Raw genomic sequence first — 15,570 nt, forward strand, 5'->3', positions numbered from 1 at the left:
CTTCCCTTGAGAGATCAGGGAACTTGATCTGCAACTTGGGGGTCCTCTTGGACTCACAGCTAATGCTGGACAGACAGAGGTAGTGGCTAGGAGGACTTTTATCCTGATATAGCTGGTGCACCAATTGTCACCCTACCTAAGAAACAGCATACCCTCATCACTACGTACCTGAATTATAACAACATGCTTTATATGGGTCTGCCTTTGAAGACCACTGGGAAACTACAATTGGTCCACCATTGCAATGGCCTGTTTGTTGGCTTATGCCAACAACAGCAAGTTACACTGGTGCTTTGCACCCTTTGCACCCTATCAGCTTCAGAGTACAATTCAAAGTTCTGGTTTTTATGTACAAAGCCTTTATGGCATGGAACTAAACAACCTGCAGGACTGTTGCATTTGACCTGTCCAATTTACTCTTCCTAGAAGAAACTACTTGTGTTTCCCCACTTTCACAAGGAAGGAGGGCAAGCCTTGCTGGCACTGGTTCTCAGTGGGAGTGCCTGAACCATGGAACAAACTTTTACTGGAATCCAGGCTGGCTTCCATGTTATTGGCTTTCTGTAAGTTTTTTAAAACTGAACTGTTTTGGAGGATAAAATAATGCCATCAGTTTATTATTATTTTGTTGCTTAATTTATTTTACCATTTTTATAGATGTTTTCTTCTAATTCTACTGCAATTTGTTAATTTCTATATGGCTTTTGTTAACTGTCAAAAGCCAGGGAATAGTAGCAGGTATAAATCAAATAAGGAAATACAGTTCCCCAAGTTAACAATTTTGTGTGAATTTCATATCTATGTACCAATGTCATTTAACATGAAATACCCTTAGAACTGAGCATGAAACTGAGCAAACTCAGGGAGGCAGTGAAGGACAGGAAGGCCTGGCGCAATATGGTTCATGGGGTCATGAAGAGTTGGACACGACTTAACGACTGAACAAACCCTTAGAACAGCTGACTCTGACAGACTTTGAATAGTACTGTTCTCCTATTTCTTTCAGATACCACTTTAGTTCAATTATAACAATGGTAGAAAATGAATGACCTGATAAAGACAAGAATGTATCAGTAAAAATCTGGTGACTCAGTCAATTTGTAAAACAAAGTCACAGGAATTTCAGGGAGAGGTGGAAGACAATGATTAGCAACTTATTTTTCATTATTCAAATTTGTAATCATTATATGATTAACATTACATATCCTTAATGTTCAGAGCTGCTTAAATCCAGATTGCCTAGTATTATACATGCATATTTATCCTGTGAATGAAATACAAATAAGTATTTGTTTTCTGTGGCATTATCATTTTAATCAGTGGAAATCTGGGCAGAATGAGCTATGCTCCATATAGTTTTGGGCTAAAAATGTCTATGCATAAGATAATAGAGGGTTAACACTGAAGAACAATGCATGTGCCAATCCAGGCATTGTAAGCAATATTGGAAGTTTCAGGGGGAAAAAAAAAAACAGATAAGATTCCTTTCAGTGCAAGACTAGCAAAGCAATCCTCCAATTTGCAAGGAAGAGAGATACCGCCATTGTGAGGGTGCTACGTCTACCATACACCACCCTTATTCAGTCTAGAACAGGGGGAAAAATACACTGCTCTGAAAAGCAGAGAAACAGGCCAGGACGGCCTCACCAAGTAACCAATGAAATAACCAGGGTCCACCAAATGTGAGCTAGCACCAAGGTTGCATATTTGATGTGGTGCAGTGGGAGAGAGAAATGCCTCCTGCTCAGCCAAACTCTTCCACAAATGGGGATGTACATTTACCTTTTCCCATCTGAAAAGAGAATCTGCCAGATACAGTGGTCTTACAGCATTTTCCGATATATGTGGCATAGGTAGGGAGACACCAGCAACTAGAAATCATCCCAGCACCAATCCTCCTTTTTGACTACAGCATCCCAAAAGGAAGAAAGGAGAGTGTATAAAATAGAGCATCCAAACAGGAGACTGGTTCAAAATATTATGCCAGCTTCTCAACTTTGTGTTTATTCCAAAGGCTGCAGGTTGGGGGGGGGGAATGAAATTAGGAATGTTGGTGCCACGAGAAGGATGAGAAGAATATGGCCCAGCTCGTCTTCTTGATACCTGAACCAGCCATAGTAATCAGATGCAAAGGAGAAGATGCACCTTAGAGCTGAACTCACACTGCCGGCAACACAGAATATCCTAACCTAGGACAGCAGCAGATGGTGGTGGGGATTTTATGATATTTGTCTCATCCCAGCAGCATTAAAAGCTTGTCTGACAGATCAGCTCAGATTTCAAATGCAGGGGCTGAAACCAAGTCTGACTGAAAGTCAAGGCCAGCAGAGCCTTCAGGAGGAATTCACAAGCAACAGCCTCCCTAACTTCCAGCCCCTATGACCAAGCCATCTCTGTTATTTTGATTCCCCTTCCTCCACACTTCCCCTTCTCCTGCAACAAACTGCTGATACAACATGGTGGTGGATCCAGTGTAAGCACATTGCTTCTTCATAGTACAAAGTCCCTGAATGAGATGAGAACAGAAGCTCCAGGCTCAGGTAACTGTTAATGTTCTACAAAGGGAAATACTGCCATACATTCCCACATGCATGCAGGAGCCAGACCATTTTAAGCAAAGTGCCCTTGTTCTGAGGTTCCCTTCTGAACTCTAAGGGCTGTACACCCTTTTTTGAGTTGGAATTGTGGAGTCCTTGGTGCTCTCTGAGCTTGGTTGTTTGCTTGCAGATGTTTCATTACCCAACTAGGTAACATCATCATTGCTGGTGAGAGTGGGTTTTGCTCCCTGTTTATATACAGTAGTTTGCCCTGCCAGTGTTGGTGGGGGTGTGGTTTTCTCCTTGGTAGATTCTTGATTAGGGTATTGTTTCCTGCTTGATTGTCTGGTGTTAATCCTTGCTTATCTGGGTGTTGGTTGCTGGAGAGGATGTGTTCTGGTCTTTTTGTTTCCTTCTTTGCTTTTTATTGTCTCTTTTGAATGATGTGTAAATGTGGTTTATCTCTGTGTGTCTATTGATGGCTGATTTGTCTGAGTGCCAAGCTTCCAGGAATTCCTAGCATTTTTGGATTTAACTTGGTCTAGCATGTTCACAGTTTCCCAGTTGAAACTATGGTTGAGTCTGTCCAAGTGTTGTGAGATTAAGGAGTTTTCATTGTGTCTTCTGACTGCTAGTTAGTGTTCATGCATGCGATCTGCTAGTCTTCTGCCTGTCTGTCTTACATAGTGTCTGTTAGTCCTTACACTGTATGTTGTAGATGACTCCTGTTTTTCCTTTTGGTCTACTGGGTCTTTTGGTTTGCTTAAGATGTTTTGGAGGGCTTTAGTTGGTTTGTGTGCTATCATGATGCCATATGGTTGTAACAGTCTGTTGGTTAGTTCTGAGATGTTTCTGATGTATGGCAGTGTAAGCGATCAGGCATGTTTTGACAAAGTTGCGTGGGTATCGATTTTGTTGGAAGATGTTGTATAGACAATCTGTTTCCTTTTTCTGGCGTTCTGGGTTGCTGCAGTGCGTTTATCCTCATCTGAATTATGTTCTTACACAGCTCCTCTTGTGGGAGGTTGGGTTGTTATTTTGGTAATGAAGCACTTGGTTAGTGTGGGTTGTTTTCTGATAGACTTGCATTTTTAATTTGCCATCGTTTCCTCTACTGATGAGGATATCCAGGAAGGGTAGTGTGTTGTTTTCTTCTTCACTTGTGAATTTTATTCCTTTGAAGATGTTGATTTTTTCTTGTGTCTTCTCTAGCTCTTTCTTTTTTAATTAATTATTTATTTATATTTCAAATTTGTCACTGCCTATCTCACTGTAAACCTCTGGGCGGTTTACAGCAAAAAAGATAAATATTAATTAAAATAGAATAAATATTAATTAAATACATTAAAATACAAGATTCCTATATAAAAATAAATAGCTTCCAAGGAACTGATGTTAACTAAAAATTATTAGACTTGGGGAGTATCTTCAAGGTGCCAGCCACCCCCAGGGTTGATTATAACTCTTCTCACCACATGCGAGCTGGTAGGGCCAGGTCTTCACCCCTTTCCAGAAGGCCGGTTGAGTGGGGGCCCACCTCACTTCTGGGGGAAGAGTGTTCCATAGGGCAGGGGCAATGGCAGAGAAGGCTCTCCTTCTGGACCCCACTAGATGACATTCTTTTGTCGACAGGGTCCATAACATACCTCCTCTGCCTGACTGGGTGGGATGGGTCAACATAATGGGGATGAGATGATCTCTTGGGTAGCCTGGTCCCATGCCATGTACGACTTTAAAGGTGATAACCAACACCTTGAATTGGACCTGGAAGCAAACTTGCAGTTCCCGCAGCAAAGATGTAACATGTGCCATCCTTGGGGCACCCAAAATTGCCTGCACAGCTATGTTCTGCACCAGCTGCAGCTTCCGGATACTCTTCAAGAGGAGCCCCATGTAGAGCGCATTGCAATAGTCTATACAGGAGATAACTAGGGCATGACTGACTGACCAGAGGGCCTCCCAATCCAGGAAAGGGCGTAACTGGTGGACAATGTGAAGCTGAGCAAAGGCCCTCCTGGCCACGACAGCCACCTGCTCCTCAAGCAGGAGTCAGGAGTCCAGGAGGACCCCCAGATTCCACACCAGGTCTGTTTGGGACAGTGCCACCCCATCCAGAACCAAGGATAGTAAACTCCTGGATACAGAGGAGCCCCCAACCCACAGCCACTCCATCTTACCAGGGTTCAGCTGAAGCCTGTTTTGATGATACCTCAGCCTATGGTGATGGATGATCTCACCCAGTGGTTTCATGTAGATGTTAAAAAGAAGCAGAGAGAGTACTGAATCCTGTGGCACCTCACAAAGGAGGGGCGGTGGGCTGGACCTCTCACTCCCTATCAACACCAACTGGGACTGGTGTTGAAGGTAAGTGTCAGGTTCAGCCCAAAGAACTCCAAGAGACAATGCAAATACAGTTCTGTTGTGTTTATTAGCTTCAACCTCAGGACAGAAATCTCACCAGACTGAACCCTAGTTCCCAAGCCAGCCAGCCAGCCACAACACTGTGAATTCCTTAGGGAGGTGCCAGCCTCATCTTCTTGAACTTCCCATGCTCCTGTTGGGGGCTAAGAACCCGCTTATCTCCCTGAGCCTGGCCTTCATAAGTCCATTCCATCACAGTAGAAGGTGAACCAGCGCGAAACTGTGCCACCCACCCCCAACTCCCCAAGCCGACCCAAAAGGATACCATGATCAATAGTATTGAAAGCAGCTGAGAGGTCAAGAAAAGCAAGGATGGATGCACTACCCCATCCCACTCCCATCAGAGATCATCCATAAGTGCGACCAGTGCTGTTTCCATTCCATATCCAGGCCTGAAGCCTGACTGAAAAGGGTCCAGATAATCCCTTTCATCCAGGATCCTCTGGAGCTGCAATGCCACCACTTTCTCAACCACCTTCCCTAAAAAGGGGAGGTGGGAGACTGGACAAAAGTTGTCCAGTATGGTGGGATCCAGTGAGAGTTTCTTGAGGAGAGGGTCCACCAGCACCTCTTTAAAGGAAGCCAGAAATACTCCTGCTCTCAAGGATGAATTCACCATCGCCTGGACCCACCCACATATCACCTCCTAAGCTGCCCTAACCAGCCAGGAGGGGCATGGGTCTAACTGACAAGTGATGGCATTTATAGACCGGAGGACCCTGTCCACTTCCTCGGGCCCAACAGGATCAAACTGTTCCCGGATAACAGGGTAAGCACAATCCCCAGGCATCTCCACAGGCCATGCCCTATGCTTGGTATCCAACTGGGAACAGATCTGAGCGATTTTATCCTCCAGATGCCCAGAAAACTCCTCAGCATGGCCCTGCAGGTGGGCCACTGGGCCCTCCTTTCCCAAAAGGGATTGGGTGATCTTAAACAGGGCCACTGGGAGGCATTCTGCAGATGCAATAAGAGCACAAAAATGATGGTGTCGTCTACCTACTGGATCAATACTTTTGGTTGTATGTGTGGGAGTACTATAGTTTCTGCTATGAATCCTGAGAGTGGTGATCCCATGGGTGTTCCTCTGATTTGTTGGTATATTGGTCCATTAAACTGAAAGTAGGTAGTGAGGCAGAGGTTGATGAGGTCATGATTCTGGGTATTTCAGTCTTAGTGTATTTGGTTAGGTTGGGTGTGTTGTGTAGTAGTGCTGCCATGAATTCTTTTGATAGTTCTGGAACCATGGAAGTAAAGAGTGCTGTGACATCGAATTAAACCATAATTTCATCTTTTTCTATTTTTATGCCTCTGATTTTTTGGAGGCACTGTAGCGGGGAGTTGATAGAATATTCACTCCCCTCTGTGAGTTGTCAAAGCTTTTTTTGTAAGTTCTTTTACGATGTTGTAAGTTGTGGTCTCTGGTAACGATACAATTGGATGAAGAGGTATGTCAGGCTTACGTATTTTGGGGCATCCATAGATGTGTGGGAAGATGGGTCCATTGCTTTTTATCCACCACTATTCTTCTTTTGTGATTTGACCTTTCTTGGTTAGATCATTAAGGATTCTATTGATCAGGTTGTCTAGTTTCTGCATTGGGTTGGTGCTTACTAGGATGTAGGTTTCTTTGTCCTCCAGTAATTCTTTGGCTTTTTGTATATATTGTGTTCTGTCCATGATAACTGTGGTTTGGCCTTTGTCTCCTGGGAGGATCATGATGGTTTAGTCCTTCTTTAGGTTTCTGAGGGCTGCTCTGTCCTCTGCTTTGAGTTGGTTCTGATTCTCTGTTCTTCTGGTCTCTGGTATGATTGTCTGCCTTAAGTTTTCTTGGGTCTCTGTGGCAAGTCCTGTGATTTTAAATGCTGCTTCAAGGCTGCAAAGAATTCTAACTGATTAGCATCGTCTGTGTTACATGAGTTGGAATTGCTAAAATCCAGTGCTGATTTGCATCATAGGCTACCCCCCATTGTGGCATATGGAATGCCCTCCATTGAAAGCAGGGTTTCTTAATGACACTGCTTATTTCCCTTCTATTCAGCTGAATGGGAGGGCTTTCCCTTATACCAACTTTGTGATAGACACCACACCCGAGGTCTGGTGTATTCAGCATCAAAAGGGAGGTAAGCTCTGCTGTAAAGTCTTGTTCTTCTGTCCCACTCGTATTTTGTCTTTGCTCTGATTGCTTGACCAGCACAGATATGCTGCTGAATCCATGCCATTTTACCAATATCTCTCTGATGACAGAGGCATGTTTAACGTTCCATTCATGCAAGGAAACGTTCTGCCTGTGTTCATGTGACAAAAACTAGTTTATTTTGGCTCAGTCCAAAAAAGTTAAGCAGTATCAGAACTGATGAGTGCTTGGATGGGAGAACATCAGGAAAGAAAACCTGTCCATGTAGTCACCAGCACCTTAACTGAAGCAAACAGAGCCTTGATCTTTTCACCATGTAAAGGGCTTCTTCTGTATCCTCTCCCCCCATTCACCCCCAAGTCAGCTTAACCAAAGTGGTTGGATCCTCACTTGTCCTTTCCAGCAGAGTTTTTTCCCACAGTAATGTATTCATTTGCTACTGGCTGAAATGTTCTTGATAATCTAAGATATGCTCTGAAGAAAAATGACTTCAGGAGGTACAGCGGCTAATAGAAAATAATCCTGCTTTAATGCACCCATTTGAATTCCGCCCATGATTCACTACTGGTCACAGTAAACATTCTTTCTTCTCAATCAGATACAATGCTAGTAAGGAACCTAGGGCTTTAATAGGGTAAAGAATAAGATCTCAGAGAATGGGGCAGACTTTCATTCAGAACATTTCTGTGCAATCATGAATCAAAGGCACGCTGGTTTTATTTGATAGATGAGGTCACACTGATTTAGAAAGGGGATGGGAGAGCAGTTCATTCCAACCCAGAAAAAGCACACAGCAATTATTTCTACTTTACCAAATTAAAGGCCTATTATTTTCTAGCAATTTTACTTTCATCCTATTTTTCTTAAACAGCATAACAGGCATAAATAGCAGTATGTTTTTCTAATTGCCATTATATAAAAAGCTGTAATTAATGTCTAAATTAAAGGCATGTCAACTGTTTGGTTAATTACTCAACCTCATATTATCCTACTAGCATCAGTAAAGCCACACACCTGTCATGACATTTTGTAATCAGTGGAACTGTTTAGAATGAACACATCAAGAGCTACTTTTTTAAACTGATCTCCCTTTTATAAAAGTAAGGCTCACTCCACATTTGGGTGAAACAAGAATAAGACTTTTAAGCCAGATAAATTAATGGCAATTTTTTGGTTGCAGAGCAACAAGGAGCTCAGAATTCTGGGTGCAGTTTTCATGGAGAAAAATTTTTTTGTTTTAGCACCAATATCCTGATCCAAATCATAGCTTTGAAAGGTCATTAATTCCAACCCCCTGCACAGTACAGGAATCCTCAGACCATCCTGGAGAAATGGCTGTCCAACCTTCTTTTGAAAACCTCCAATGATGGATCACCCACAACTCCAGGATGTGGCCTGTCCCATTGCTTCATAGCTCTCATGGTCAGAAATTATCTCTTTATTTTGAATTTGCATCTCACCCATTGGTCCTTGTCTTACCCGCAGGCACTACAGAGAATAAATCCACACTCTTCCTGCAACAGTCCTTCAAATATTGGAAGACAGCTATCATGTCTCCCCTTAGCCTTCTCTTCTTTAAGCTAAACATGCTCAGTTTTTTCAACTGTTCTTAATAAGATTTAGCATCTAAGCCTCTCACCATCTTTATTGCTCTTCTCTACCCTCTTTCCAGTTCAACCTCCATCCTTCCTGCTTCTGACAATAACAGACATCGGAGAACTTAAATGTGGATCTTTAATTATTAGTTCACATAATGTGAACATATACTTAGCACATACTGTGCTAAGCTATGGTTTGGTTACCCATGGTTATTATTTCTTTTTTCAGATGAGCAGACCCAAGAAAACCTCATGCTGGAACTGTTGACAAATTCATACATAACTTTCACCAACACGTATACTAGCAGTTATGAACTCCATTATAAGCATTTAATTGGGACAGATATACAGGACAGGAAGCCAATGCATGTCATCTTTCACAAGTAATGGGAAACATTTGTATTATATCTACATGGCAAAACCATTATGAGTAAAACAATACTGAGCAGAGAAGAGTATAAACATTCCAGAAAAAAGGAATTCAGCATGGAGGACTTCAGCTGCTGATACAGAAAAACTTTCAGGAAAGAGTGTTACATCTTTCACATTACAGACTCTGGCAGCTGATTATTTTTCCCACCTACAAGTAAATGGGTTTAAAATTGGAGACCAAATTGGGACTGAGTGGATCTCTAAAGGCTGCTTAACATCTTGTATACAGCTGTGAGCCCACATCACAAAGCATTACAGTTATGAGCAATATATGTATGTTCTCAGGATACAGAGAGAGAGAGAGAGGACAAAAGAGAAGATGTGGTCCTTTCCTGCTCATATATATAACCATTAGTGGGCCATGTCTTCTCCATGACCTTTTCCAGAAAGTCTATTATGAACTGATATAAAACATTTGTAATTGGTACCTAGCTATTTAAATGCATCAAGTTGGAAGCAGTTCTAACATTATTACAAACAATCAGCAGCTTTACAAATTATGCAGGAAAAAATATACATTTTCTACCATCAGGGCCTGATTACTAAACAACACATTAAACATGGTTGCTGGATTCTAACAACGTACTAAACCAAAATCAAACTGCATTCTGGCTTACTGTATGAATTCTGTAAATTGTGGCTTACCCACCTAATCATGGTTAAGCAAAACATGGCTTATCACACTTTGTGACTTCATATGTGCACGTATATACTTGTGCCATCCATCTTTCATATGTTTGGGAGTATACAGAGGGCAGTAATCTGTACTTTGGAGAAAAATCCCCGAAATAAGAATTCCAACCGCAATCGGATAAAGTTTCAGGGACTTCTTTCTTACGAAACCAAACCCACCGAGTTTACCAGCGTGGCTCAGGGCGTATCTCTCGGAGAAACCCCGTTTCCTTTCTGGGAGGCAAGGGAAGGATCGGGCCCCATCCCCCCCGAATCCCTGCCCACCCACTCATTTCGTTTGTTCCAAGACACCGATCGGCTGCGAGCGAGCGAGCGACGCTCCAACCCCAAGCGAAGGACCGACCGACCGACCGACCGACTCGGAAGGCTTTACCGAAGGCTGGCTGACTTCCCTCTGGCTCGAGCCGCGCCGCGTTTGCCTGGTTTTCGGCGGGGACGTGGCTCCCGCTTGGAAACCTGAGCTGCCTTTTCCTTCTCCGACTCCGCAGGCTGGACCGGTCGGAAGCGTGTCTGGAGCAGCGGGGCGAGGTCCGCGCCAGCCCCGGCGGCAGCGTGCCCCGAGGGGCTCTCCCCCGCCGCTGGCAGAGGCGGCTCGTCGGCGTTGCCCACCAAGAGGTAGAGCAGGAGCAGGAGCCCCAGGCAGAGCGCGAGGGCCACCACTTTGCAGGAGAGCCTCATCGTCCGGCGGGCTGCCTCAGCCCTGGCGAAGACACGTCCCCCTCATCCTCCCGCTCCCGCGCTGGCAAATTGGATCCAGCCCTGACATTTTAAAGCCGCTCGCTCGCTCGCCGCCCGAAGCGCCGGGCGCAAAGGAGGGAGTTGGCGGCGCGCGGCGCCACACCAGCCCCGCCGCGCGGCGGCCAGGCGGGGAGGGGCCAGGGAAGCCCCTACCGTAAAGTTCAGAAAACCACCTCGGCTACAAAGTGGCGGCGCGCAGGACGGTCGTCAACGTGCAGCTGCGCCAGGCAGCGCGCACGTTGCTGTCTGCAGCGCAGCCTCTCTGTTTTTTCGTTAATTAAAATAAAAATGCAGGGAGCTGACGGCTGGGAGTACCCGTGGCTCAGCTGCCCACTTTAGTTTGCTGTTAAAATACTTGGCGTCGTTTAAGAGCTGTAGTCCAGCAGAGTCGCCCGCACCGATGTGCAGGGGATGCTGCTCTAACTACTCCGCTTTCCCGTGCAAGGAAAACCTCTCAGATAAGGACCGTTCAGTCGTGCTCTGTCCAGCTTATACATTCTATTACTGTATTTAAACGCCATTCGCGAGATGGGAGCCAATCCTGTCTACATCGCTCCACGCCTCTTGGTAAAATGGCTAATAACAGTCAGTCACAAATCTAGCCCAAAACAAGCCGATTTCCCCGTATCCCCCTCTCCGCACAACCAGAACCGAAGGAAAGCTGCGCGCGCCCTGGGGCGGCGCACGCGCAGAGCGAGAATGCCAGGATCTTTCCCACCCTGGCACCCGTCACACGGGTCCCCAGCGTCTGGGCCGCTCTGCCCGTTTTTTCAGCAGCCGTATCGCCTTCCTGCTACCTCGGCCACTTCTGATTGGACGAGCTCTTCCAATGATCTTTCAATCCGCCTCCCAAAGTGCCCGCCCTCCTCGATTTACGGTTTCCTATTGCGGAAGAGCAGTCGGATTGGCAGTAGGCTGTAGCCCGTAGAAAGCCTTATCGTCGTCAGGGAATGGGAGGGGAAAGGGCTGGGGGCGGGGAAACGAATCCTGGGAACGTGGGGGGCTGCGCGTGGAGCGTTTGGAGGCTCCGTGGGCGGTGAGTGTCGGTGAGGGGTTAATCGGGGGCGCTGCTGTTCCCCTCCTTGGAGCTCCGCGTGTGGATTAATGCCGTAGGCGACGGAAAGTTACTACAGCTGAGAGGCTGAGCAGCCCGCGGGGGAAGGGGCGATTAGTAGCGGTAACCTTTCACTTTCATCCCAAGTGTGGCTTCCTTCTATATCTGCCTTCTTGTAAGCTGCCGGACTACAGCTCCCACCATCCGCAGCCATTGGCCGTGCTAGCTGGACTGAACTCCAGCATATCTGGAACTTGCCACGTTGGGGAGCCCTGCTCGAAAGGCATGAAAGTAGGGCTGATGTGTGTCGGCTTGCAAAAGTAGCAAGGGTCGATTTCTCATCGGCTGAGGATCCAGCCGGTTCATCAGCTGGCAGAAGAGTACGCCAGCGTAAATTGAGCGGGTGGCCAAACCCTATTCTGCCTCGATAGCCAGGCCCGCAAGTGGTGCTGTTCTTACAGTTTTAATGTGGGATAAGTGGAAGTGATCGATGGATGCTCAAGGGGTCATTTCCTCTCCCACAGAGTATCCCCTCCCTCTTGCCTCACCCCGGACCCCTCTTCCTCAGCTGTGATCTGCCCGTCCGGCGAGCAAGAGCAGAGAGGTGCAGGGTGGAGGGGGCCAATCAGTGATGAGCGAGCCCCATCCTTGACTAGCGCTGCCAGGAAAAAGCAGGGATGGCAGCAACCAGAAATAGTCTGTTGGCAAAAAGGCTGCCTTTCTTTCCAAGTATTAAAAACAGTAAATAGTATAGCCCTGTGAAATCCCTTGTCCACAGAAGCAGAGAACAATTAACACGCTTACTGGGGTCAGAATCTGGAACAAAGTGGGCATGACATGGATCTCTTTACTGGGTTAAATCAACCTTTTGTGCAGCACAGGAAAAGCAGTAGTCTGAAGACAACACTACACTTGTTTTTTAAACAGAGGTCTAGAACTCTTTCAAAAGAATGCGAAACCTGTGTTTAACAAAGCAAGTCTAGTATTTTTGCCAAATGCATGCAAACCTATGTTTGTAAGGACCCCCAAAGACCTGACAAATATTTTGGAATGTATCAGTTAGGCATTATGTGGGCAAATGCCTCTGTCAGAGGCACATGATCGGCCCAAGCTAAAAGGGGCACAGGGTGTAGTGACCAGTAACAAGGGGGCAGCAGCAGCCGGAAGTGGCTGAAAAAAGCTAGGCAGATTTTAATCTTTGACCACATCGCCAACCACTGAATTGATGAAGTGTGCTGTGGCAAATGTGTTCGGAAAAGAGGGACAACGCTAACGATTTATGTTCCCTCAGCTGTGGGCTGAGGATGAAACAGGCAATTTTCATATGAAATTGTCATATGAAAACATGTTTGGGTTGTAATTAGGGGGACGTAAGGATGAGCCCTGAAACGAAATGTGTCTTTTGAGTTCTTTGTGTTTTTAAAAATAAATTTTATTAAAAGTTTTAAAGAGAACATAAAAACTAACACAAACTAATACAATAGAGAGAGAAGAAGGAAGGAAGGAAGGAAGGAAGGAAGGAAGGAAGGAAGGAAGGAAGGAAGGAAGGAAGGAAGGAAGGAAGGAAGGGAGGAAAAAAGAAAACACAAAAGTGCAGTGAGAAGGAATAAAAAGAAATAGAAAGAAGAAGCTTCTGATTTTCTCTGTGGCAAATATAAATATGATTACAAAATTATATCTTTCTCTATGGTTACAAAAAAAAAGCTCACTTTTTTCTATTATCCATTTTTTTTCTAATCATCAAAACCACAACTTATAAGTGCATTTTTTTTCTGTTTCATGCAAGAAATCTATAAAGGGTTTCCAGTCACCCATAAATGTAGATACTGTCTTTTCTCTGATCGAGGAAGTCAATTTAGCCATCTCTACAAGTTCCACCATCTTCACCAACCGTTCTTCCATTGTGGGTAGTGTCGAACCTTTCCATTTTTGAGCATATAATAGTCTTGCTGCAGTTGTCATATATAAAAAAAAGTTCCGTGGCTTTTTTCTAGTTGCCTGTCCATTAGTCCCAAAAGAAAAATTTCTGGTTTCAGTTGTAATCTTTACAATCTGAATTAATGTGTGTATTTATATCCACATTTTTTGGCTTTTTTACACATCCACCAAACATGATAAAATGTCCCTTTATGTTGTTCACATTTCCAGCAAAGATTCAAAGTATCTTTATACATTCTAGATAATTTCTGTGATGACAAATACCAACAATTTACAAAATAGCAGCCATGTGGACATAGCCCATTACAATATTAACCAGGTTAATACTGGTAACATATGGGATCTTTGGAATAAGGAATTGCAATATCTAATCTTTGAAAATTAATGGACCCAAGTTTTAAGGAATGTTAAATGCACTTCTTGTGACTGGGGCGAAGTTAGTTCATCTTACAATTTTTTTTCATGTTTTTTGGATTCACCAAAGAAAGAATTGATACTGAATTTCTTGTTTTGATGTTGAAAGTTATTTGAGGATTCTTTGACTCATGAGTCAGATGTGTTCACTTAAGGTCTTTTTCTGGTCTCAAGTTATACACACTTGGGGGAAACTGTAGTTGTTAAAGATGTAAATGTATGCTGAACTATACCCCCAAAATATGGAAATTGACATGTTATGCAGAGTTTTGACACTTTTGAGCCTGGAGGTCAATGAAGAAAATCATTCTTCAAAGGTGGTGAATAGCAATACTCCAGATGTAAAAAGTAGATTCAGGAATTGTGTTCTTTGACACTTTTTGAAATGTTATTAAGTTGTAGAAATAAAAAGATAGAAGAGCATGTTTAGATGCAATAAGACATATATTTACAGTATATATGATTTTTTAAAGCTTCTGTTTATTTTTTATCACTATTACATATGTGTATGTGTATTTTTTATTTGTATTATCACTGTTGTATTGTCTCTGGGTGTGTGTATGGGTTTTCTTTCCTAAATATTAAAAAATTAGAGAAAGAGAAGAAAGATGCAGCTGGCATATGGGGCTGAGACATTTTCACAAATAAAGATGATGCTTGAGGCTGGCATTTTCCTTTGGAGCACGTTTCTTTGTTTCTAAAATTAAAATAATTTAGATGTAAACTGTCAAGTGAGGCAGGACACCTTGTAGATGGCAAGATGCATTGACAGGCATTACACTGGAGACCCCAGATTTTGTCCAGTGGCAGTGCTGGGGCTGCAGAAGGAAGGAGAACCAACCATAACACTAACAAAAAAAATACTCCTTTTTCTGCCAGCAGGAGTATTTTGAGTGGAACAGCTTGTGAAGGCTGCTGCTTGCTGAACAAAATCTGGATCATTATAATAGATTCTTCATGAATTTGTAAATTTCCAACAAGTAAAAACAAACTTAGACTTTTATGCAGCTAACTAGATGTGGTTGTTCTGAATAAGGATTGTTCAGGATCTCATTGCACCTCCCTTGACTCAAGAATGGTGGAGTATAAAATTAAATACTGTATATCATTTAAGTAATGTACTGAAAGCGAATATAGAAAAGATATCTTTAATCTCACCCCACAAATATGTTTCCCTGATTAGAATTGATGCCTTCCAATTAACTGGAAATACTTTTATTAGAAATCATCAGTTATCATTTTCAAGTATTCGAATGATATCCATTTACATATAAATGATACCCATTTATGCGTACTAAGAATAATAATTTGTTTTGTTTGTTGTGTGATTATTTTATAGGTGGTAGTATTGATTTTTCTGACATTCATCATGATAACTCCAGCATTTGAACTGAGCCAAGATCCAAATTTTCTTACAATAACTATCAAAGTACCTTATGCACGAGTTTCAGAATTTGAAGTCTATTTTGAAGGGAAGTTGTTCCGTTTTTATGCAAAACCTTACTTTCTCAGGTAAGCAAGGTCAGTTCTCAAGCTGAACTTAATTTTGTATATTTAGTTTAGTAAATAATATACATATTTCTACCATTCTTTCTAGAAGCATACAGC

General features: G+C 43.5%; 2 protein-coding genes across 3 annotated transcripts in view; one reads left to right on the forward strand and one right to left on the reverse strand.

Moving 5' to 3' along the window:
- The window catches only part of GXYLT2 (glucoside xylosyltransferase 2), a 41,359-nt gene extending 30,661 nt beyond the window's left edge, over positions 1-10,698 (reverse strand). Inside the window, exon 1 of the mRNA XM_088134337.1 lies at positions 10,192-10,698. Within this exon, the coding sequence (XP_087990463.1) occupies positions 10,192-10,496 (305 nt within the window). The 5' untranslated portion in view covers positions 10,497-10,698. The remainder of the gene's footprint in view (positions 1-10,191) is intronic.
- An 815-nt stretch (positions 10,699-11,513) lies between these two features.
- Positions 11,514-15,570, forward strand: part of SHQ1 (SHQ1, H/ACA ribonucleoprotein assembly factor) — a 93,335-nt gene continuing 89,278 nt past the window's right edge. For both annotated transcript variants that reach the window (XM_088134338.1, XM_088134339.1), the window contains exons 1-2: positions 11,514-11,592; positions 15,302-15,474. In XM_088134338.1, coding sequence (XP_087990464.1) covers positions 15,332-15,474 — 143 coding nt within the window. In that variant the 5' untranslated portion in view covers positions 11,514-11,592; positions 15,302-15,331. The remainder of the gene's footprint in view (positions 11,593-15,301; positions 15,475-15,570) is intronic.

The sequence above is a fragment of the Python bivittatus genome, unplaced genomic scaffold (genome assembly GCF_059951505.1).
Source record: "Python bivittatus isolate LINGU-HERP-01145 unplaced genomic scaffold, Pbiv_v1 ctg000080_np1212, whole genome shotgun sequence".
Classification (NCBI taxonomy): Eukaryota; Metazoa; Chordata; class Lepidosauria; order Squamata; family Pythonidae; genus Python; species Python bivittatus.